General features: G+C 46.0%; 1 protein-coding gene across 1 annotated transcript; it reads left to right on the top strand.

The window, feature by feature from the left end:
- The first annotated feature begins 340 nt into the window (after positions 1–340).
- cep170bb (centrosomal protein 170Bb) lies at positions 341–23,516 on the top strand. The gene is made up of 20 exons (XM_047022294.1): positions 341–789; positions 2,658–2,795; positions 7,166–7,255; positions 8,167–8,245; positions 8,558–8,616; positions 8,874–8,994; positions 13,299–13,421; positions 13,599–14,126; positions 14,246–15,351; positions 15,622–15,801; positions 16,053–16,173; positions 16,284–18,026; positions 18,685–18,931; positions 19,160–19,319; positions 19,671–19,709; positions 20,290–20,427; positions 20,660–20,748; positions 20,860–20,953; positions 21,062–21,113; positions 21,290–23,516. The coding sequence occupies exons 2-20, from the start codon at positions 2,691–2,693 to the stop codon at positions 21,511–21,513; spliced, it is 5,298 nt and encodes a 1,765-aa protein (XP_046878250.1). The 5' UTR covers positions 341–789; positions 2,658–2,690; the 3' UTR covers positions 21,514–23,516.
- The last annotated feature ends 20 nt before the right edge of the window (positions 23,517–23,536 follow it).

Raw genomic sequence — 23,536 nt, 5'->3', positions numbered from 1 at the left:
ATTATTATTTGGATATATCTGCAATATCACTACAGATGTTGACATTTTTCATTCAAATACAATTTTAATATTCGTGAAATGTGCACAGGAAACGTGGGCTACAGACCACCAATCACGTTACGTAATAGGGGCGTGGAACCCCTTGAAATACGTGCCATTATTGAATTAATTACCGTACCTTGGAAGGCTACGCTATTCAACCACCAATCGTGCAAATATTTTATTATGCAAATATTTTAATATGCATGCGGTAATTTTAAAATATTTCACAAGGTATTCTGCAGGGAAACAAAAGAAGTGACGTCACTCCCAAAACGACGTCGCTCTCACTTGAATGACACGAAACCCTGTCACGTATTGTCGTTATGATAACAAATATATCTAGGCCTGTATTGAAACAGAAACAGGTAGTTAAAGACACTGGTTCATTTATCTCTTGCATATAGGCTAGTGAGCAGGTGTGCAACTTGCCAAGTGAACATTTGATATTAGGCTACGCCGCTGGTGGTGTTGCGTCAACAACCTGCCGAATAGGGAGGTGGTGCTGGTCACAAGTCGGCGAGTCCCATAGAGATGCCATAACAGCAGCAGCATCCGTTGTCTACGCCCGAAGTGCCGCTGGTCTGTAGGCTACCTGTATTCGGAATCGGTTGAAGGCTGCACAAATGTTTGACCGCTGATTTACAATTTCGAGGAATTAGACCACGTCAAACAACGAAAGGGTGTGTCTGTATGTATTCGATGGTGATTTTGTTTGTTGCATTTTGGTGTGGAGCAGCATCACTATAGGTAAGTAGGAGAAAACCATTTTGCGCCGGTTGTAGGAATGCTGTGAGACGAAATAGCTCTATATGTTAGTCAAACAGTAATTTATGTAATTTTGTCCATACATTACTCGTCGTAACAGACTATGATAATGCTTTTATTTTTTAATTGTTCAGCATCAACGGTAGCTACCTCCTTGTCAGTGACTGGTAGCCAGCATCATTGACAGAGAACACGCCTTTTTTATACAGTTAAATCTATTTACAAGGCCTATATTGTGCCATCTTTTAAATAGATTTTCATATTTGAGCTTTGACGTTGTATCAATCTCTGTATGACATAGCCCATTTCTATTGCTGAAAAGACATGGGCCTTCAGTCGAATATCAGTCAGTGTGCGATGCTATCGGGCTATTCGGGGCCAGTTGTCACGTTTGACAGTTTAGGCTATATCAGGCTATTTATCAAATTATAACCGCAAATACATTGAGCTGTCATAGGCTAAGAGAAACGGGTTAGTTGAGTCGTTTCAAGGACATGACACATTTGGGTTGCGTTAAATACTTGGATGTTGAAACAGTGAGTGGCTGAATTCAAATTGGATGGCCTATCACATGGACCCCTCTATGCTGTAAGGGAATGTGGACACAGTTGTTGCGAATTAAAAATACATTTGTAATCATTTGAATATTGCTTGATAGAGATATTATTCCATAAGGCTGGTTCTGTCAGATGTTATGTTTTTAACAGCAAACTACTTGTTATTGAACGGCATTGAGTAGCCCTACTAGTTGCACCTAGTGTTTTCCCTACCAGTGATTTGCTTTTATGACCGTTAAATTAACATGCAACTGAGCAGGTATGGAATTGATTGGTCATTAGCAGTAAGAGATACTGAGTGACAATACAGGCTAAATGGATCCAAAGGATTCAACATGAGTAATGACCTCTAGAGTTAATTAGGACGATTGATGCAAATGAGTTATGCCTATATTTTTGCCTACAGATTTAATTTGTCAGATTATATTTCTGTTTTGCTGTTCAGATTTGCCCCACTCCTGTCACGTAACAAACCACAACAGAGAAGACTAATTTAAATCATTTAGAAATTTGAATTGAAAGGGAAATTATTTTGCCACTGCAGTGGAAGCAAGTATACAGTAAATGGCTTTTATGTGAATCCACATTTTCTGGAGTAAACACTGGTGTGTGATCATGTCTTATCAGCTAATTTTCCATTTGGACGTCAGTAAGAAGATGAATGAATGTGGGACAATAAGGATTCTTCTCTCGTTGGAAATTCAAGTTTTTAGACCCCCTTCACTTTTTACTATGCATTGAATTACTTTTTACAACATTGGGTTGATACATTCAACTCTTGAGAGAAACAGTCAGACACTTTCTGTTCGTAACATGCCAAAGTATCTATGTCTGTTTGAATTGAACAACACAGGAACATGCTTTCTGCCTAACAGCCCCTAATCCCAAAGGTGTCTGTCTCATAGCAGCAGTCACTGCTACCCAAGGGGTATTTGGCCTACACCTTAATTATCATTTGCTGACAATGAAACCTATGCATAAGGGACCACAACATGCAGACTTAGGATTTCTTATGCTAAATGACTGACGGTGTTGTTTCCAATGAGCTACGAGTCTGTCATAGATTTTTCTAGAATAGCATACACCCACCTTTATATAATTTCTTGGGAATTAGTATCCTGCCGGACATCATGGGAAGGTTGTACGTGTGATAAATACTCACCACAGTGTTCTTTAAATGATATATCAATGGATTACTTGATTGTGATTGTTTGACACTATTAGACATGTATGCTACTCAGCTGGTCATCAATGAGCTAACTGTGAGGTATCTGTCCAATCCCTGCGTCCCAGGATGCAAAGGGGTTTCCTGGGTGGTCTGTGAAGATGAGCGTGACATCATGGTTCCTGGTGAGCAGCTCTGGGACCCGGCACCGGCTCCCCAGGGAGATGATCTTCGTGGGCCGGGAGGACTGTGAGCTCATGCTGCAGGTGAGTTGTGACTTCAGCCCTCCGTCCTGAGCCGTTGCACCCTTTTGAGGAGCAATTTATACGTTTAGATGACATCTCTGAAATAGTCAAATGTCACAGTAACAGCCTGTGGGCAAGGGCATTTTGAAGGGATGAACCTGTTTTGAAAGCACAATCAGCAATCCCAAGCTGTCGACCATGTCTACAGGAATTACTCTCCTCTATGACGTCGAACTGTAGCTTGCTGGAGGGAAACGGCCTTTGACATGCATGGTAGCACAGTCTTTGTTGCTTTTTGAGCTGTTTTAGAATGCGCTGATGGGCTAAAGTGGGAAGGGACTGTACAGAGGGGGAAACCAACCTCAAACAGAACTTGAAACACTGAAGGAAGTCGACGCCTCCCAACAAAAGGACCCCTACAGTATGTTTGTAATAAGATGGCGCATGCCGATAAAGCAGTTTTCCGGTCAAGTGTTGATTATTATATAATTGTTGCGTGGGCAGAAAGACAGTTATTGGATTTTTTGCAAATACATTTTAAGACTTGGTATTGTGGCATTGATCAATGTAGACCTACTGGTCACATTTACAATCAACATCAAATGTTATTTACACAAGACGGGCATTCTATACACTGCACCTTTTTCAGAGCTCTACAAATACAATCCTCACAGTAAAAATGTCAGCAGAAAAACACAGGCAAAGAAACAGGCCTGTTTGTTTACCAAAGCGAGACTTTGCTTTTTAGAGCAATCAGGCCAGCTGTCAATGAAATCCTTTGACCGGAGCTGCCTTGAGAAAATAGCCCATAGATCCAGGGTCGACCCAAAAGGCTTGTTGTCCTTTATAAATCCGCCCCGACAGTTGCTGTGGCACCGGCACCGAGATCCTGACAATGCAGAGCTGTCTGCTCCGCAGGATCCACTGATGCGGTTAGCTGTTGCCCATGGCAACGCCTAAGGTAGACAGGTCTAGCCTCGTACTGTATGGCAAGAGAACCTGTTGCCTTCTTTGAGTCATTTCATAATGGAGTTGGTGGCTGTCTCTCATCGTCCTCCCGTCATATTCCCTCAGTAGTGCTGGTAATGGGAATATTGGAAAAGGATAAGAGCTTTCGGGGCGCCCCGGTGGCTCACCTGATAAGTGTACTTACCACATGGGCTGAGGCCTTAACCCAACGACCTGGGTTCACATCCGGCCTGGGCACTTTGCTGCATGTCATCCCCCTTTCTCTCTCCTCGCTGCCTGTCAATATTGTCACCGGAAAATATGACAAAGGCTCCAAAAAGTATCTTTAAAAAAACAGATGAGCTTCTGTGCCAGTCTTTTGCTACTTGTGTTCCAAATGGTCAGTGTTCCTTTTCTCCATACACTGTACAGTATGTGCTCTCCTGTATATGTTTCAGTTGAAAGTTACTTTATGTGTCTGATTAACACCCCCCCCCCCCCCCCCCCCCCCCCCGCCAGTACCATAATGTCAGCGCTCGATAACAAGCCTTTGTTCTACCTAACATCCACAGTGGTTTCAGTGTCCCAATACCATTCACCCCCCCCCCTCTCTCCTTTTTTTGTTAAGTGGTGAAAGCTCCCACCACAATCTGACTACAATGATGTCATTGTGTGGGCTAAATCACAGTTTCACTACTACTAGTCCTTGTGCCCCGTTTAGTTCATTATTTACCGTTTCCAAAAACGTATACAGTACCGTACAGTACAATACATTATTTTTCAAAGTTGACTATCATTACTGTAATTTAACATTCAGGTTACATGCTATCATATTACATCCTTTGGCGTGGGCCCCCCTTACCTGGTGTTGGCTTGTGAGGATGAGACTGGCCCCTTTGTTTGTTTTGTTGGGCCCTAGCATCACCAGGTCACCTTTATGCTGCAAAAGTGATTTTTTCTTTTTCTTCTTCTTTTCAACAAGGTTAGCGAGTTTTCAGCGACGGCTCGCTTCAGGGCAGTGTGTGAACGGCTCATCTTTCAAGCACTGCTGAAGAACCTGCCACGCTGTGGCTAAGATTGCCTCTGACCTATTTCATTTCCTGTGCGTCTCCTTGACTGGGTCCCATTTCTGCCCATCCTGCTTCTTCAGTCATGCCTTGTCACCTGTCACAGTGGGGGGGGAGGGAATATCTGACTGGAGTGTTTCAAACGAGTCCAGTCACTTTTTACGGTCCTGTATATTTTGTGATTTGAACGTGAACCAGTCAGAACTGCCTCAGATGTAATCAATCTCCAGCCGTAATACACTATGCCAGGCTCCCACAGAAAGACGTGGAATCGCACAGCACAATTTAGCAAGTTGCAAATCCTTTTATCATGCTACTCTAGCATTAGCGACCTTAAGAAAAAGCAAGGCTTGCAGGAGCGGCCTCTTAGTGTGCTCAGAGAGGCCCTGAGATGGAGGGGCAGTGGGAAGGCGAATGCCAGATCCTGTCTCGTAAAACACAGACTGTTCCTCGGCACTAACCCGTACACTGCTAGAACTGTACACCTCTAGTCCGGGATTATCTGCTGCACTTCCCATGTGCGCTATTTAGAATGTTTGTGGATAAAAGTGCCTCCTCGATGAATGAATGTAAATGCAAACGCATCAACAGATGGATGTCAACAAAGGGTCCTCAGACGAGAGGACAGCAACGCTGGCCCGCTTTGAAGTGTCCTAATGGAGGGGGTAATGAGGATGGTAATCGGGAGACATGAGGATCACGTCAGTGCTCTCACAGCCGTGATTGAGATGAAGGAGGTGAACAGTCAGTGTTCGCCGACCACGAATGGGGTCTGGAACGAGCCGGAACACGTGACTGTATGTTTACAGTTGTTTCGTGAAATGGCAAACGAGAGTAAGGAGTCTGGTGGTTGTATGCGGAGTATGTTTTTCTTTTTTTTCTTTATGTTCATCTGTTTGTGACCTTTCTGTCAAGTATGGTTTGTCTACAGTTTGATTTGGATGCAGTGTGTAAGGTTCGAGACTGACTGTACTAACGATGAATGCAGATTTGAATATTCATCAATGTGAGTTTCGAGGCCTCTTGTCACTATGTTATATTTACATCACATAAAATGATACCTCAGCTGTATGGCCTCAAAATTAGCATTTGAACGTATAGGTCATTCTTCAATTATAAGTTTTAATTATTACATTAAGTTCCCATAGATAAGACATGCACATACACTCACTGCATGTGCAGTGGTAATGCAACTAAATTGTAGCTGTATCATTAGGCACAATAGACGCTAATGTAAACATACATTTATCTCATCATTTACCCCCATTCATTATTCAGTCACCCTCCAACACGCTTGCCACTATATACACAACACTGAGGCCTATTGGACCTGCAGGAACACAAGGCAAAAGCAAAAATAACTCAACAAGGCTTTTAGTGGTTTATTTAAATGATTCATTTCTAAATGGTGATACGTTTGTGGGTGAGGTGCTCGCCATGTAGCCGAATGCATGGGATGCAACCAGATACCACTTTGTTTGACGGAGCGTGCTGTGTTTGAGGGTGAGCTGTGTTGCAACGGCAAGGTCCTAGATTCATGCCTAGCAGATTGTTCTTTGGCATCTTTACATGTTCTGTCCAAAAAGCTGTGTGATGAATGAGGTACGAGGCTCAACTAGCCAACTTGGTGATGCACCGCCATGCTTTAACCTACACCTCCTGCACAACCCAGGGTCCTTCATTTTGTATTAGCGTGACATGAGTGGGAGTTTGTGTGTGTGTGTGTGTGTGTGTGTGTCAGTGGGCAGGGGTCATGAAAGGACACATGCCCAGCCCTGGCATCAGGTCGCCTGAACAATACAGCACCCACTGCCCCCTCTACTGTCTGCCCGCCAATGGGAGGTAAAGGGCATCTACCGTAGCTGCCATCTGCTCCAGTCTGGCAGAAGGGAGATGCGTCTAGCTGTGTCTTGGCCTTTGTCGGCTTCTGGCTTCGAAACATCCTGGTCTGCTGTACACCACCTCCGGAAGCATCCATTGATCCATGCATCCAAGGCGTGCAGCTCAAAATGGAAACAAATACATTGGTGGTGTGATCAAAACCACAAGTTGAAATGGATACTCCCTGTAACTGGAGAGCCGGTTTGATCCAGCTCATACAGGGATTTCGAATCATTTCCCCTAAACCTTCAGTTGAAACTATACTCTTTGGAGAATTAAGTGTCATTGGTGTTTTATATCTCTTGCCTCATGGCCATAACTACAGGATATCATAATGACTCTACCCTTGCAGATTGATCCAGTGCTTGGTACAGTATTGATGTTCTCTGGTTATATTGATGTGATATCCGGTGATGGGAGCGGATGCGACATGAAGATTGTATGTAGAAAATCACCTGTCATTAACCAGGATTGCTTCTCCTTTGTCTGCTGCAGTCTCGTAGCGTGGACAAGCAGCATGCTGTCATCAACTTCAGCCCAGCTACCGACGAGCATCTGGTCAAAGACTTGGGGAGCCTCAATGGAGTGAGTATCCGAGAGAGCAGAACAGAAGGTCCTAGAAGGACTGTCCTGTAGACACACAATGGGTAGAATGTAATTCCAAAAGTTTACAGCTTAAACTCAACTCTTCAGTATCTGAGCCCACTATTGCATGAATAGCTTAAGCACATATTAATAGATCTGTCTTAAGTAAGAGTTAATGCTAGTCTAACCAAAAGTAGAGACTTAAAAAAAAGAATCTGTGTTAGGTTCTTTTCTATGAAGACGAATTCCTGCTGTCATCTGGAATTTACTGCACATAGACATGTTGTGTTCTTATTGTCATGCCTTACATGTTGTGACAGGGTAGTCACAACATACATGTCAAAAAAGGCTGAAGTCCTTTATTTCACAAGCTAATATTCCTAGCCAAGCGTTCATACTGTAAATAGTGCTGTGGGATGAAAAGCCTTCAGATGAAAGCCGGACAGTCTCTAAATATTTGAAGGAGTGCTTTGTTGGTGTGCTGATGCAGTCTTCCCTCACTGACGTGGAAATAATCCAAGTATCTTTCACTGGACCTGAATCGATCTTGTCAAATTAGCACTGCGCCAGCAAACGGAAAGACCAGCTGAGCACATCGTTTTGGGATCATAGCTTTGATTAAATGCGTCACCTCTGTTGTTCTATGCGATCAAGTGGTCCAATTAGCCACAACAGTTCTTATATTTCATGGGTTTTACTGACTAGACATGTACTGTAGGGTGAAACCTAGGTTATTATTACACGTAAGCTGCTGGCCTTACTGGAAGCCATTGTAAGTGAGGTGTTTTTGGCAGAGAGACAAATATCAGTGTTTATACAAGGAAACCGATTTCTGCATGGTCCTATTACTGCTCACGTAAATGAGAAATAATATACTTTCAATGTTGATTTTGTTTTGTTTTTACCTCCAGACATTTGTGAATGATCTTAAGATTCCAGACCAGACCTACATCACCCTCAAGCTGTCTGATGTCATCCGCTTTGGATATGATATCCTTTTCATTTATTCTCAAGTTCAATACTGATACCTAAATATTAGTGGGATTAGTTTTACAGAAATGCTTGACTTGTTAGTTGGTGAATTGAATCTTATTCTTTTGTCTTTAATTGTTTTGTTTGTTACCAACTTTGAATTATTGTAGTCAGTTCTTGTAGTAGGCGTCAGTTATTTCAGTCATGGCTGGATGGCAAACTAATAACGGCGTGCTATTGAATGGGTCTAACTCCTGGAGGCACAAACATTGACATGTTTGTCAATGACGCAATGTTTACGTGAAGTCATTGACTTAACTCAGCATTTACATTCCCATGTGTACGTTTTGGAGAAGAGCCAGCACAAAGTCCCAGAGGAGGCCTTGAAAGTATGTATTTACAAGATGGCATGTCGTTTCAAAAATAGACAACCACAACTAAGAGTAAAAAGATACCGAATTGTTAAGGTTTGCAAATACACATTAACTGAGACATGAGCTACAGGGTATGGTGAGTGCTATCACATTTGTTTATCTATCTCAATATTTCCACACTACATTTTCACAACTTGCAGTCTATGACTCTTGATGTAGCACTTTTCTCTCACGTTTTGATGTGATTGGCTTTGCGCCCCCTGCTGTTTCAGCATGAGAAGTACACCAGCCAGCTGCAGATGGGGCTGAAGGCCTCCGAGGACAAGAAGTCGTGTGAGCTGCTGGAGGACAAGTCCAAACTAGAGAAGACCGACAAGAAGTCTCTGTCTCAAGGTAGGCACCAGCCAAGCCCTCAGACCCAATCGGATTGTGTGCCAGCTGTGTGTGTCTGTGATCCCGCGTGGGCACGACAGAAGCAGAGCAGTGCAGCTAAGATATCTAGTACAACCTTCTCCTGTTGAATTTCTCTACCTCCATGGTGCACGTATGGTGAGTTGTGTTCAGTTTCAAACACTATGACCCACCTTTCATACACACACACACACACCCTAATGCATGAATGAATGAATGTATGTGCAGTGTTTCCCACAGATCAGAAATCTTACAGTGCGTTCACACTGCAGCGACGCGATGCGAGCGACAACATGTTTTCCATTCATTTTCTATGAAGCCAGGCGAATCGCTTGCGTGGTGCATTGTGGGTAGCGACGCGACAGAGTTGAGATTTTCTCAACTTTATGCAAATGAGGAGCGATTTTCGCTAGCGATGGCCAATCGGAGTGTTTTCTTGTTTCTCCTAACGTAGCAACCATGGTAAACATTTCTAGTAGTGATGGGAAGTTCGGTTCTTTTTACTGATTCGGTTCTTTGAATCTCGTTCAGTAAAATGAACGAATCTTTTTTCGAGTCATTTGTTCATTTCAGGGGGGGGGGGGGGGGGGGGGGGGGGTTTGGGGCTATACGTCCACTGCAAAGGACGTATAGCCCCTATACGTCCACTGTAGGTTAGTGCATGACATGTGCACCAGCAAATACTATTTCAAAATAAATTCCTGCATTAAAATAATGTATCATGAGTTTGTATGATTTGGTCATGTATTATCACACTAGCATTTAATTATCACGTCAAACAATTACACTGCACTAAACTGTAAGTGTAAATGTAAAGTGAAAATAACAAAACCAGTCAGTATGATGACTTGAGCGAATATCATTCATTCACGTCTTACTAAAACAGCGGCCACGCGAAAGGGAATAAGGAAACTGTTTCCTCTACTAAAAAATACAATGCGGGTCACGTGAAAAAAGGATCCAAAGACTCGTAGAAAGACCGAGTCGGGGAAGGAACTAATCATTCGTTTCCTCTAGCTACAGAGCCTATGCAGGTCACGTGAAAAATGATCCAAAGACTCGTAGAAAGACCGAGTCGGGAAATGAACGAATCATTCGTTTCCTCTAGCTACAGAGCCTATGCAGGTCACGTGAAAAATGATCCAAAGACTCGTAGAAAGACCGAGTCGGGAAATGAACGAATCACTCGTTGAGAGGACTCGTTACTCCCGAGTCCTTATAAGGATTCGTTCAAAATGAACGAATCGTTCACGAACGACACATCACTAATTTCTAGCTTTCTAGGTTTCAAGGTGGAGGAGAAACTAATCGTTTGTGTGGCTGCTTACCCAGTCCTGTACGATACATACCTGTATTTGTACAGAGATGTTCATAAAAAAAAAACAATGCATGGCGCAAGGTTGCCGAGGTTGTTGGTGCTTGTACTTTCTAATTCAATCTAGTGACATTATGTATCTTTGTTCTGTAGTAACTACTGTAGCTAAGCTCGCTAGCCCGGCTGGAACTCCCTATCATATCGACAGATTAGCAGAGACTTTGAGTAATATAATAAACGTTTTTTACACATGTCAACGTGTATGTCTTTAAACAGTTTTGTATTTTGTATACAAATTGTATTTTGATCGATGTTGCGAGTACGTAAACCCAAGTCTGCACACTTGGCCATTACAACTATGACAGTGACTTTAGAGAACTGTACATGAATCTGTTTGAAACGCCCCCGAGCAAGGTGAACTGTGGGAAGGTGAGCGATGGCAAGCGATTCGCGTCGCTGCAGTGTGAACGCACTGTAATTGTGGCGGGGAGGGGTGGGGGTTGTCAGACCGAGGGGGGGGGGGGGGGGTCGTAATAATTCCTTCGTTAATAATTCGTTACACAGTTAATTTGTTAATAATTTGTTACATTAAATATTAATCCAAAATGATTCACACCTTCACAAATTAACAACAACTAACATATAATTTCTGCATTAGGCATGTAGCAACGCTAGTGCTAAACAACTATTTAACTGGTCGGCTCCATGACGCCGGGTAAGTAGCTAGCTCTTGAGACTTCTCACCAAAAGAACGAAGGGGAAACTTCGAGTACTGTAAGTCGCTCTGGATAAGAGCGTCTGCTAAATGTAAATGTGAGTAAGGTACCTAGCGAAAAGTAGCCTCAACTTTCCTCGACTTTTAGCTACGGCACTAATGCTGAAGGCTCGCTGATATAGCTGTCGGTCTTACTAGAACGGCATATGTATGCATTGTTGCTAACGTGTGCTGACGTTGTGACTGTGTGCATATGTGCATATGTGAGAAAGACGCATGAGTGACAGAGAGACGGAGGGAGAGCAGGGGAAAGGAAATGCAGCTGAACGAATACGCTGCGTGTTTTAACCTAAATAGCGATACAAAAAAATGTTTTACGAAACGCAATGTGTGGCGGCCGGTGTTGATTCTGTGACGCACCGCCACACATTAGTCTATGTGTGGGAAACACTGATGTGGGAAACGTTGTAATTGATAACCACGTTGGTCTGTATAGTGACCCCACATACAAAGTTATTTTACTGCTCAAATGGGAGCCATTTGCCTGACTTCTAGTCAAGGTTTCCCATCAGAATCTATAAATATCACAATGCATTATGGATGTTTATGTACAGTCTGTATGCTCATGCACAGTGTTCTCTACAGGACATCACTTATTTAGGCTGGAATACAGGCATTGCTTACACAGGATGTACAGCCCTCTAGCACTGAGCTGTAATGGATGAAGGCTTTGATTACTAGGTTTGGTAGCCTAGGCTAGGGGTCTAGGTCACGACCTTGATTCCTCTGTTGCCCTCCAGCTCTCTGCAGGCCCGTCTCTCATTTACACTGTTTGAAAAGCGAGACCTGCTACAGGCCCTTTGGCCTCAGTTAGCTACAGGTTGAGGCATGGGGGACACGGTCAGATGATGAATGGATTGATCTGACTGGATACTCCCGAATCTACAGGGCTGCATGACCTCATTGGAATCTAAATATACTCCTCTGTGTTTAATTGACAGGGCATCTCCTCATTTTATTTGCCGTGCTGATTGATTAAGCGCGTCAAACGTCCGGCAAATATTTCCAGTCATTCTGATCAGAGCATCCTTTAAATCCCTTTTGGTGAAACAGCCGGCTAGTCCCTCTGTATGATGTCAGCATCCGCTCATCCTAATTGAGTCCCTTCCCCTCCCCCCACTCCTATCATCCCCTCTGTCTCTGTCTGCCTCTCCACTGGCTGCGACCACATTGTGTCTCCATGGCAACGACTGCCGCACCCATAGACTCTGCTCTCATGGCCTCAGTGACATTCTAGGGGACGTCTTGACCCTGAGGTAGTGCCTCATGAATATTCAGAGAAAAAGCTTTTTTCTTGACCTAGGCTATAACTTACAAAATACAAATTAATAAACTGAATATAAGGCAGTGGGAAATGAGTCATTCCCCACTGAAATCGACGTGGAGTTAATCTTCTCGGATGTGCGGCCTCACAGCGAGCCTAATCTCTGCCAGTGGGAAATGCTGGATGAAACGTTGCCTCATCAGGATCACACGCACTGTTGTCTGGCCTCAGGCAGTGAGTGTGGACACATGGCCACACACTAATCAGACTTTCTTCTCTTTAGATAGACTAGTGAGTTTCACCTTCATCCTTTAGTGCTCGTATACGGTTAGTGTTATACACGTGGTAGACATTGCAATCGACGATAGTGGCAGATATGTGAACGGTAAATCTTGGATGAATAATAGTGCCACATGCTACCACAGACCCAAGCAGTGTGTTGGTAGGACGGAAAGAGCATCTTCAAAACCTCTCACGCGGTGGACGTTAAGTCTCACCACGGGTCGTGACAGAAGGTCACGAGCCCGTCAGCTTCACTGAAATCATGTTGAACTGACGTGGACAGCGTATGTACTCAGCAAGCCTTTGTGGTGCGATGCATAGTGTTGATTAGCATATCAAGGTATCGATACGAACCCTCAGGGGTGTAGCATGGCGTGATGGGAGCAATCTGGAAAAGGTCACATCAGATTGCTAATGAAATGCGGCAGCGGGAACCTTTTACACGCAAACGTTTTTCTCTTGATCATGAAAGTCTCCCATCATATGTACCATACATTTACAGCAGTGATCTGGTTAAGTAAAGCATTCTCCGGCTACAACATAAATCAGTCACAATTCTCACCAGGGGGACCCATATGAGAGTGCAGTGGTAACGAGAAGAGCAGGCGACCCACTCTCACTCTGTGTTGGTGTGTGTGTGTGTGTCACAGAGGCACCAGTCTCCCAGACCAGGCCGACCCCATTGTATGGGCAGCCATCGTGGTGGGGCGAGGAGGAAGACAGGACCAAGGGACAGCACAGTGAGGGACACAGACCTGAAGAAGGTCACCCAGGTCAGCCCGAAGTCCTCAGACACACTCAAATACTCATTTAGTCTTTCTGCGAAACATTTCGATTTTTGTTAACATTTAAGGAGCTTCAAATGTATTTTTCTGACCCTCTTCATGGGCAGTAGAATATTTTGTGCATGCGTTCAGAGCTTTGAGCTTTTTGGAACTTTTTGTTTTCAGACATGCCAAAGGACGCCTGCTCCTTGGAGCCGGAGGTGAACGGCTCCCTGTCAGAGTACCGAGACTCCCAGGGCAAGTCCATCTTCCCCTACCACCGAGAGCCCAGCTACTTTGAAATCCCCACCAAGGAGTTCCAGCTCCACCCCAAGTCCCCAGGGACAGAGCTCCACGAGATCCCCACCAAGGATACCGACACGCCCCCTGCCGCGCCCACTCCCACCAGTCCCACTCCGCCCGTGGTGCAGAGCCACGCCTCCTTCACCATCGAGTTCGACGACTGCACGCCGGGAAAGATCAAGATTAAGGATCACGTGACCAAGTTTTCCGCTCGCCAGCGGAAACAGCCGCAGCAGCCGACGGCGTCCGAGAAAACCGGGATCGCCACGCCGACTGAGGTGATGTCGGCGGAGTGCAAGGTGGCCGATTGGTTGGTGCACAGCGACGTCAGCATGATGAGGCGGCGCCCCACCTGCGAGGATGTGTACAGCACAAAGAGTGACCTGGCCGTGAATATGAAGACGCTCAAAGGTCAGACTGCAGCCTGAAAGGCACATACATTGTTTTTGATAGGGGTATGGGTTGATTAAAGGCAGGTTTTTCATGTTTTTTTATTTCTAAATTGTTGTTTTTTCTTTGTCTGTTGTCAGGACACCACCATGAGGATGGGACCCAGAGTGATTCTGAAGATCAAGTCTTAACAGGAAAGCGAAGCAAGTCGCACAATTCTGTCCAGTCGGAGAAATCCCAACAGTCGGTCCAGTCAGTTCAGTCGAAGCAGTCCGTTCCAGCACAGAGGTCATTGCAGCCTCAGCCTCAACTCTCTCCACCTAAACGGACCGTGGTGTCCCCCGTGGCCCCTGAGAGGCCCCTGTCCCAGAGCCCCCCGGAGGGGTCCTCCCCCAGCCTGGACTCTGCCAAACAGGGCCCCCAGGAGCACCTCAACCAGCAAGCCTTTGTCATTGAGTTCTTCGACGACAACCCGCGCAAGAAGCGCTCGCAGTCCTTCACGCACAACCCCGCCCACACCGACTCCTACTCGGCGCTCAAAGCCAAGCTGGAGCGGCGGAAGGGCGGGGAGCGGCCGGCCTCCATGCACGCACACATCCCGCCCACGCAGCAGGTGACGGTTCCGCTGAAGGGCCAAGGCCACGGGGGGCCCCAGAGGTCCAGCTCCCTGAAGAGGGAGAAGACGGAGGGGGACGGCTCTTCTCTGGCCTCCGGCCCGTCGTCGCGCTCCTCCCCGGGCATCACCATCAAGCCGTTTGGCAGCGTGGGGAAGAAATCCAAGCTGGCCCAGGAGTTTGCGGCGGAGTTTTTGAAGGACCCGGGCTACGTACCGGTTTCCCCAACCAGGGAGAAGTCATCGCCTCCTCCCATGTCTGCCCCGCCGATCATGATGTCCCCCGCGCGCAACCGGATCCCTTCGCCCCTGGACCCTCCCGCCCCCACCTCGGCCTCTTACCCCTCCACCCCTGTGCAGCCAACTGCATTCTCTCCCTCCCCCTCCCCCGCCCCTGCCCCTGCCTTAAGCCACTCCCCGTCCCTCAACCCCGTCCAAAACACCTCCCCCGTCCACTCCTCCGTACCCCCCGTGTCCCCCATGCTGCCCCTGGGAGTCCGCGGGGTCGACCCCAAGGCGTCGAGGGCGGTGAGGACCGAGGAGGAGGACAGCCTGAGTGACGCGGGAACCTACACCATCGAGACCGAGTCACAGGACAAGGAGGTGGAAGACGCTCGCAACATGATCGACCAGGTTAACTTGCCGTTTAAACTCGTTCCCCCCCAAAAACAAACAAATGTTCCTTTCCAAGTGCTCGGCTTCCAGTACGTAATCCTTGTGACGTGTATCGTTTTCAACTACCTGGCTACTAATGCTCTAAACAGTGGTGTTACACAAGGTGTGCATGCCCATTATACACCTGCCCTTGCCCCCGTGCCCACTTACGACCCCCTTCCTCCTCCCCCCCCCCCTTCTGCCAAAGTCCCGCTTCTCCTACCTCATGCATGCTCTGTCCCCTGACAGGTGTTTGGTGTCCTCGACTCCCCGGAGTACAGTGGAGTGACTGCAGGAGTGTATAGGCCCATCATTAATGATGGCAAGGACGAGCAGGCTAGCCTCTGCCCTAGTGACGGTAGCACTGTGGATCAAATGCATGGCTTTAACCCAGCCTCCCTCAGTGATGCCCCCACGGGCCCTGTTCAGGTAATCTCACCACCCATGGGGTTTACAACCGGCGTTGGTGGACATACACGTGGCAATAAGCATGCACCACTGGGTAGTGAGTGCATGTTTACGATTTAATTGTCGTTACCCCCCTTTCGGCTTCCCCTCTGTTTCTCTCCTTACGTTTTTCTTCTTTTTGTTTTTCATATTGTGCGTGGAAAGTGAAATGTTACTTCAAATGACTGTTTTGATGGGTTGATTAAGACTTCTACTTTCCTTCACTGTGTCAGGTGCAGGCTTGTAGCATCGCAGCGCTGGAGGGGCCAAAATGGGTTTCCCAGTGGGCCAGTCTGGCGGACAGCTACGCTGACCCAGGGTCCACCTTACCCCAAGGGGAATTTGTGGAAGGAGGTGGGGTATCTTCTTTCTCTTCGGACCATTTGTAACCAGAGTAACAATGCCTAGGTTTAGTCTGGATACTAATAGCAAAATTAATCTTTGTTCATCATTTATTTTTCCAGATTCACGCCTCATGAATCGCTCAATTGTGAGCTACGATAACTCAGAATCAGAGTCCAGTCAGAGTTCAAGGACCAGACGGCTCCTGCCCCAGGTGCCCCCTGGGGACAAGCCTGAGAGTTCCACCCCGAGCATCTTGATCAGGCACGAGCCCTACCTTGCTCAGGAACCCCTGGACAGGTGCCCTGGGACACCCCGTCAACCGGACTCCATCCAGAGACTATGTGTCCAGGACGAAGTGGACCCGGACAGCTTAAGTGACACCAGTCGCTCAGATGACGGCTCCCTGCTGGAGAGGACCAGGAAGAGCCAGTCGAGGAAGGGGGTTCCTGCCACCTCCCCTGGGGAATGTGGAGCCCAGTACAGGGGTCAGGAGAAGCTGTCTCCCTCTACCAAGTCCACTTCCTTCTACATTGGGTCCGAGGAGTGTTCAAGCAGGTCCGATCTGGCCCGGAGTCCAGTTCTGTCTCAGCCAGAGCGGGGACGCGACCCACCGGCCAAAATGCCCCCCACCACGGTGCTGATCAGGCACCTGAGCGGTTACGAACCGCGGAGGTCCGGAGTCAAGCCCAATTACTCGGCCCCCAACCTTCAAACGCAGGACAAAGACGCGTTGCCCACAAAAGATCACTCTAACTCCTCCTCCTTTGTCCGACAAGAGAGCTTCACCAAAGAGCAACCCAGTGACAGCGTGCAGGTCAAGAGGCTCCCTCACATCTCCAGCCACCCCACCCTGAGAGACTTGGAGCAAAGAAGCGAGGCAGCGCAGGACCAGCAGTCCTTCCAGAGGGAGGCGGAGAACACGCTCGCCTCTCTGGATACCAAATTCCCCTCGTCGGGGTCCGGACGCAGCTCAAAGAAAGGCTCCAGCCACATCGACGACTCCCTTTCGGGCGAATCGGACGTGGACACGGCCAGTACCGTGAGTCTGCTTAGCAACAAGAACACGCCCGTCGCCTCGGGGTCCAAGAAGCGGACCTCCGTCAGCGGCCTCCACAAGGAGAAGTCCTCGTCCGGCCCGTCCATCCAGGAGAAAAACCGGCAGCTGACAGCCCGCGAGCGCTTGTCGGAGAAACGGCGGAGCCAGGTCCCCACTGACAGCGCCAGTAAGGCGGAGGCCGCTAAGCGCTTCCAGATGCGCCGTAGCGCTGGAAACCGTGGCTCCCTGGACCTGAACGAGGGCCAGCCGAGCGCCAGCCAGAACTGGCCCGACACCACGTCCTCCGACCACGAAGCGGGCTCTCGGCCTTCCGGCCGCAGCAAGAAGCTCATCGCTCCTCTTCAGAAGGAGGACAACGGAAAGACGGCCAAGACCGCCGCCCAGCAGGTGCTGTTGCGTTCCAACAGCCTTTCGGCGCCACGGCCGACACGCGCGTCGATGCTTCGCCGGGCTCGCCTGGGGGACGCCTCGGACAACGAGGGCGCGGAGACTGACAGAGGGTCCCAAAACTCGGACCAGGTCAGTGTGCCGGGCAAGGCCTCTGCGGACGCAAAGAAGCTGTCTCGATTGGACATCCTGGCCATGCCCAGAAAGCGAACGGGCTCCTTCACCGTACCCAGCGACAACGAGTCTTCGTCCACGGGTCGCCCTGGTTTCACCGCTCGGAGCACGGAATCCGCTGCGCCGGCAAGGAAGACATCCGTGGGAGAGGCCAAACCAAGCTCCACCAGAGGGGCTGGGGCTTCAGGGAAGCAGCCCTTGACTCGTACCCGCTCCAGTGGAGCCAAATACCCCAGCACAACCGGTGAGTATTTCAAATGATCTATGTGGCCCCTCTCTCCTATCAGGACAGAAAATGGGATGCATGTTCTGTTTTCTATGACGGCGCATGTCGGGTTAACAGTTAGCTGACTAGTTGGTTACTTTGCAATCGAAAACCCTTTGGATGGGAGGAAGCTGTGTGGCTTGTATCAGTTACACACGTCATGCAATGAGATCTGTTCAATGAATGATAGAAGATGCGTTACATGCTGACTCAATGGAAACACCAGCAGAGCCTGTCTGCCTGTGCTGGTGAACTCGATTCAGGTCCACTAGTAAAGAGCACATTGGGAGGCTGTGTTCTGGAAGAGTGTTATCAGGTAGGAAACGGCGTCATCCCTGATGGTGTCTGCTGTTGTTTCCATAGAAACACAGTTCCTATCTAGACATCATTACCTAGCAATTTGTCTTTTTCATTTGGCCAGATCTCCCAAAATGTAGAATGACATCGTAAAGGACACATTACTGTCTGTATAATGAAGCAGCAAGATTGGGAAGTGGGTCCCATTATCCGTTCATTGACAGTTATGATGATAATTAAACGTTAATCGTGACTTAAACATTGATGGAACATGCAATTATAAGAAAGCAGTTGTTTCGGATCCACTTCCGTTCAAGCCGCTCCGTTCCGTTTCTGACAGCTTCCCGGCGTAGGCAGAAGGGCTCCGACTACACGTCCACATCCGAGGAGGAATACGAGGCCAGCGCTGGCACTCCCAAACACAAACGCTCCCACGCCTCTGCCTCCGCCTCCATGCAAACGTCCCGAGGCCAGAAGACGGCGGTGACCCGCTCCAAGTCTGTCTCGCTGGAACCAGAGGAGGACGAACTCCAGAACGAGGCAGACCACTACCAGAACTGGTCCACACACAGCGCCGAGATTGCAAAGTATTTGCATTATTGAATTTGCATGGCTGTAACGACTAAGTGTACAGTGCCTTATCGATGTGGATATTATACAGTATTGATGGGGGTATTTTTTCTTGGTGTTCATTTGTCCTGTGTCTCTGGTACATTGTACCTGTATTGAACTTCTATTTACATTTGTTCCTACATTTATATGGGTGTTTGTGTGTATGCATACTGTGTGTTTACATTTGACCTTTGCTTTGATAGACTCAGTCAGGATTTGGCCAAAGATCTTGCCATCCTGGCCCGTGAAATCCATGATGTTGCTGGGGACGGGGATTCCCAGAGTTCCTCTGGGATGGGCACCAACCCATCTCCCAGCTCCGTGCCGAACACGCCCGCCTCGACTATCTCTGCCAGGGAAGAGGTACACTGATAACCATGATAGAGCTCCACCCTAACCCCCTTTAACCCCAAGACTTGTGTTTTTCAAAACTTCTAATGTACGATTTAGATGTAAGGATATTGTTGTCCAATCACAACCTGTAAACCTCTAAATTTCATGATTACAGTGGTCACAATTTTACACCCAAAAAACTGAAGTGGAAGTGGGGGAGTACATACAACCATTGAGAACACTAGCTGTGCTGCTCCAAGAGTTATAGTATAACCAGTTATTAGTCGAGGTTATGCACCTGGCTTCAGGACTCGGTGACATGTGCAAAGAATTGCTGATCATGCTTTAGTCATGAGCATCTCTCTGTTCTTTACCACGCAGGGCCCATATCCATTTTTGCGTGGGGGCCTACCATCTCAGGTGGATACTGCGGATATTCATTAGTCTCTTTCTCTCATCTTGCCTCCTCTCCATTTCCATTCCCTCACCCTCCAGTGCTGTCACTACAGATCCTAACACTTGCCTAGTTTGGTGTTGGATTGCAATGCAACCATTTCTTTATGGTTTCCTTCCTTCCTTTTTTGGGGACGGTTGGAGTATGTTCTTCGTATTTCTAACAACCGGTTCTTGTGAAAGCCTCACAGCGCCACCTCTATCCTCTACTGCTTCACCAAATACTCTAAACTGTCACTGCCGCCTGCACTATTCCACATTTGCACCGAAGATTATAGGTCGCAGGCTTGTATCCCAGCAATACTAAAATTCACTGCGCACACTGTAGTGCACTGTTCTCACCATGAAATTGCATGTTGACTCGGTGCATGCTTTGACAATGCACGACTCACACTGCCCTCAATTATTCTTTCAACAATTTTTACTCACTGTTTTTTGGACCTCTGTGCCCTTGAAGTAGAAAGTCTTGGGGCATTTACTAAGTAGTGATGGCCTTTGTAGTTTTCCAAAACATGCGGACCATGCACTTATGTTATTTTCTTTGCAGCTGGTCCAACATATACCAGAGGCCAGCTTAAACTACCAGAAGGTTCCACCAGGTTCTACTGCTGTTTTGGACCTGGATGCTAACATGAATGACCAAGACCCGAGCTCTAAGCAAAGGCGTCCGTGGAACCGTGAAGAGGTCAATGTCCTGCCAAACTCTCTTTCTTCTGTTTTTGGCATGAATGATTTTAGAATGCAGTGAAACCACAATTCTAAAAGAGCTGGTCAAATGCAGAAAAAGCAGTACAAAGGGTTCACTGAGCTGTTGCAGTTAGTTTTGGTCTGCTGGGAATCACAGTACATTACCGTTCATGCGCGTGAATTGGTAAGCTTTTGGGTAGTTGTGAGATACAAGCATTTTCTTCCTCCAGGTTATTTTGGACAACCTGATGTTGAATCCTGTGTCTCAGCTCTCTCAGGCTATTCGAGAGAACACTGAACAGCTGGCGGAAAAAATGAAGTAAGGGAACTTGTGTGTAAATGTGTTTGTTCCAAGAAATCCACAGTAAGTATTGCTATTTGTGTTTTCTCTTTTGCTCGGTGCAATTACAGCCTGCTCCTTTCTCTTTAGGGTTTTATTCCACAACAAGACTGAGGCCTGGGAGGAGATAGAAGCAAAGATCAATGCTGAAAATGAAGTCCCCATTCTGAAGACGTCAAATAAGGTCAGCTTTTCCTCATTGTTGGTCATCTCATCTCTTTAAAACCGCTGAAAAGCACTATACTAAGAGAAAATGTCCACCCATTGTGTCAACCTTTTAATTTTCCATCAGGAAATCTCTTCCATTTTGAAAGAACTGCGAAGAGTTCAGAAACAATTAGAAGGTAAGTCATAGTAAAAAAAAATTTTTTACAAATACAAAATCTAAACTTAATGATTGCATTCAAAAAAGTATTTATTTATATTTACTTCATTCACAATGCTAGCTGTGTTCAAAATGTAACCCCATGAAGAAGACAACGAATACAAAGAAAGACTTGATAATCCTTCTGTCTCTCAGTTATCAACACTATCGTGGAGCCAACTGGAAATCCCAAAATGGCTGCCATGGGTGCTACTGCCGCTGCTTCCGGAGGACAGACTAAGTCCTCGAAGGAGAAGAAAGCCCCCTCAAAGCCCACCGGGGGGGAAAGACATCGTGGTCACGGCTCCACCACTTCTAATGCCAACGAAAGCGCCAAGAGGTCCCCTCGTGGGCCCGACGGTGCAAACTTTAAGGCCTGATCAGACTACTGTAGCATAACTTTTCTATAAATCGCCTCCACCATCGCGTCAACAATTACAACTCAAAACCGAACATGCATTCTCAGTAGCAGCAATGGTTATCGTGCAGGCGCTGTTTAGAATTGCTTCTACATTGCACACACTCAACTAAAAGTAGACAAAGCTGTGTAAAAGAAGTTGCAACTAGTTGCTTGCTGATCTAAGTATATTGTGTAAAAAATATCCAAACACTATCATACAGTATGCCTTATGGTCTAACATTTGGCAAATGAACCAAATGAGACCATGCAGTTTCTTTTTAATGTCTCAGACAATACACTACAAGGGAAAAATACATACTGGACGGCTTCCAAGAGATGGCTTAACAAAGCAACGTAACATAGTGGGTTTTGACAGTAATATATTGACTGTCTTGTAAAATGATTAATTGAATGTTCCAGAGTGACTGGAACCTGACCTAAAGCATCAAACTAGACTTATTGCAGCGCTATTTTTGTCATGTTAATATTGTCAAATATTGTGACAATGCTTTGTATTATTTGAATATTGTTAGAGTAGTGAATCATGAAATGGTTGGCCCTAAATTACATACAGGAAGGAAATAGAGCAAATGACCATTTTGAATAAAAACTGCTGGTATCTTTAGTCAAGTGACAATCTAGACATACAGAGATGACAGTGTTAAATATTCATATTATTAATTATTGTAGTTATTCTCTACAAGATTGTGTGAAAGTGAAGGAATGCTATATGTTGACCTGTGATATATCTCACAAAATATCATCTATCATATTTTGTTTAAGCAAAATATGTGATTGTACAGTATGGTACTGATGTGCTTCTTCTTGGGCAAACACATTGTCAGTTTATTCCCTTAGTTAGCTATTCAGTAGAAAAGTGAACTGAGGAGTGAATTTAACCAGTACTACTCTGTTATACGTAAGATAAGTATAAGTAAGATCAGTAAAATAAGAACATTCTTATAGAGCAAACTTCTCTTACTATTATACTGTACCTGTTCCCTCCTTCTTTCTCTAGGTTTAATCCACTGTTTCTATTATTTCAGCTGATAACGATGTTCATGTAAAAATCAGCCCAAACTGAGTATGTGTTGTAGTATGCCAGGTCTATGGTAGAATGGTGATGTTTGTGTCCACTGTGTCTGTGTGTGCATTACTGTGAGTTGAAGCACCACTGAGATCTTGAGTTTTCTCCTGTACCCTGCCAAGGCAGCTTGAGTTTGTGACACTATGCCATGAATGCTGTATACCTGTAGATGTACGGAAGTTAAACAATAAGAAAGTAACAAAATATTTTTACATTATTTTGTGAACGTGCATGTATACCATAGCTAAGTTAGTTGGGTGAGAGGACAGGCTAGTTCACCAAATGTGCACTTTTCATTTGAAATACACCTCATGAAACATGGGTGATGCTGAATATAAAAATGTTAAAATAAACTATGAAGTTAATGACTTGTGGCTGACATTTTGTATTGCTTTAGCTTACAAGGGCAGGCTGTTGTATGGATGCGCAATTTGGGTACTATTGTAGTAGCCTGTCTACCTACAACAGCCCTTATTATGTTAAATGCAATTGCTTTTATGTTTTTTTTTTTTTTTTTTGCAGTCATCAATGGCTATGTTGCCATTGAGAATGTATTGATTCTGCCTACCCAGAACAGACATCTGATTGGTTAATGTTTTCACAATGCAACTGCTGCTGCTAAGGCTGATGTCATTGGTAAATTTGCATTTGTTTTATTTGTGTTACATGCATGCAACTAATATATTCTGTCCAAAATTATTACAAAACCGCAAACCGGTCGTCCAAAACGTAGCTTATGTTCTATGACTGCAGGATTGTAGTCTTCTAATGGCTAGAATGTTGTTTTCTTATTAAATTATGTTCTTTCAGAATTATTTATTATTTTGTGAAACTTATTTTTGCGATTTGTTGTCTGAGGTTTTCAAAAGTTACCAATTTGTGCATCATCAACAAGTTATTTGTTGTACCAGTTTAT

Source organism: Hypomesus transpacificus, chromosome 6 (assembly GCF_021917145.1).
Source record: "Hypomesus transpacificus isolate Combined female chromosome 6, fHypTra1, whole genome shotgun sequence".
NCBI lineage: Eukaryota > Metazoa > Chordata > Actinopteri > Osmeriformes > Osmeridae > Hypomesus > Hypomesus transpacificus.
The sequence above is the reverse complement of the archived record's forward strand: the minus strand, read 5'-3'. Positions and strand labels throughout refer to the sequence as shown.

Bases quoted from the DNA above. Each gene is read 5' to 3' on its own strand.
- cep170bb (XM_047022294.1), top strand. From the start codon at position 2,691: ATGAGCGTGACATCATGGTTCCTGGTGAGCAGCTCTGGGACCCGGCAC. The intron at 8,617-8,873 runs GTATGTATTTAC...CTGCTGTTTCAG, and splicing joins TCCCAGAGGAGGCCTTGAAA to CATGAGAAGTACACCAGCCA. The intron at 15,352-15,621 runs GTTAACTTGCCG...GTCCCCTGACAG, and splicing joins CTCGCAACATGATCGACCAG to GTGTTTGGTGTCCTCGACTC.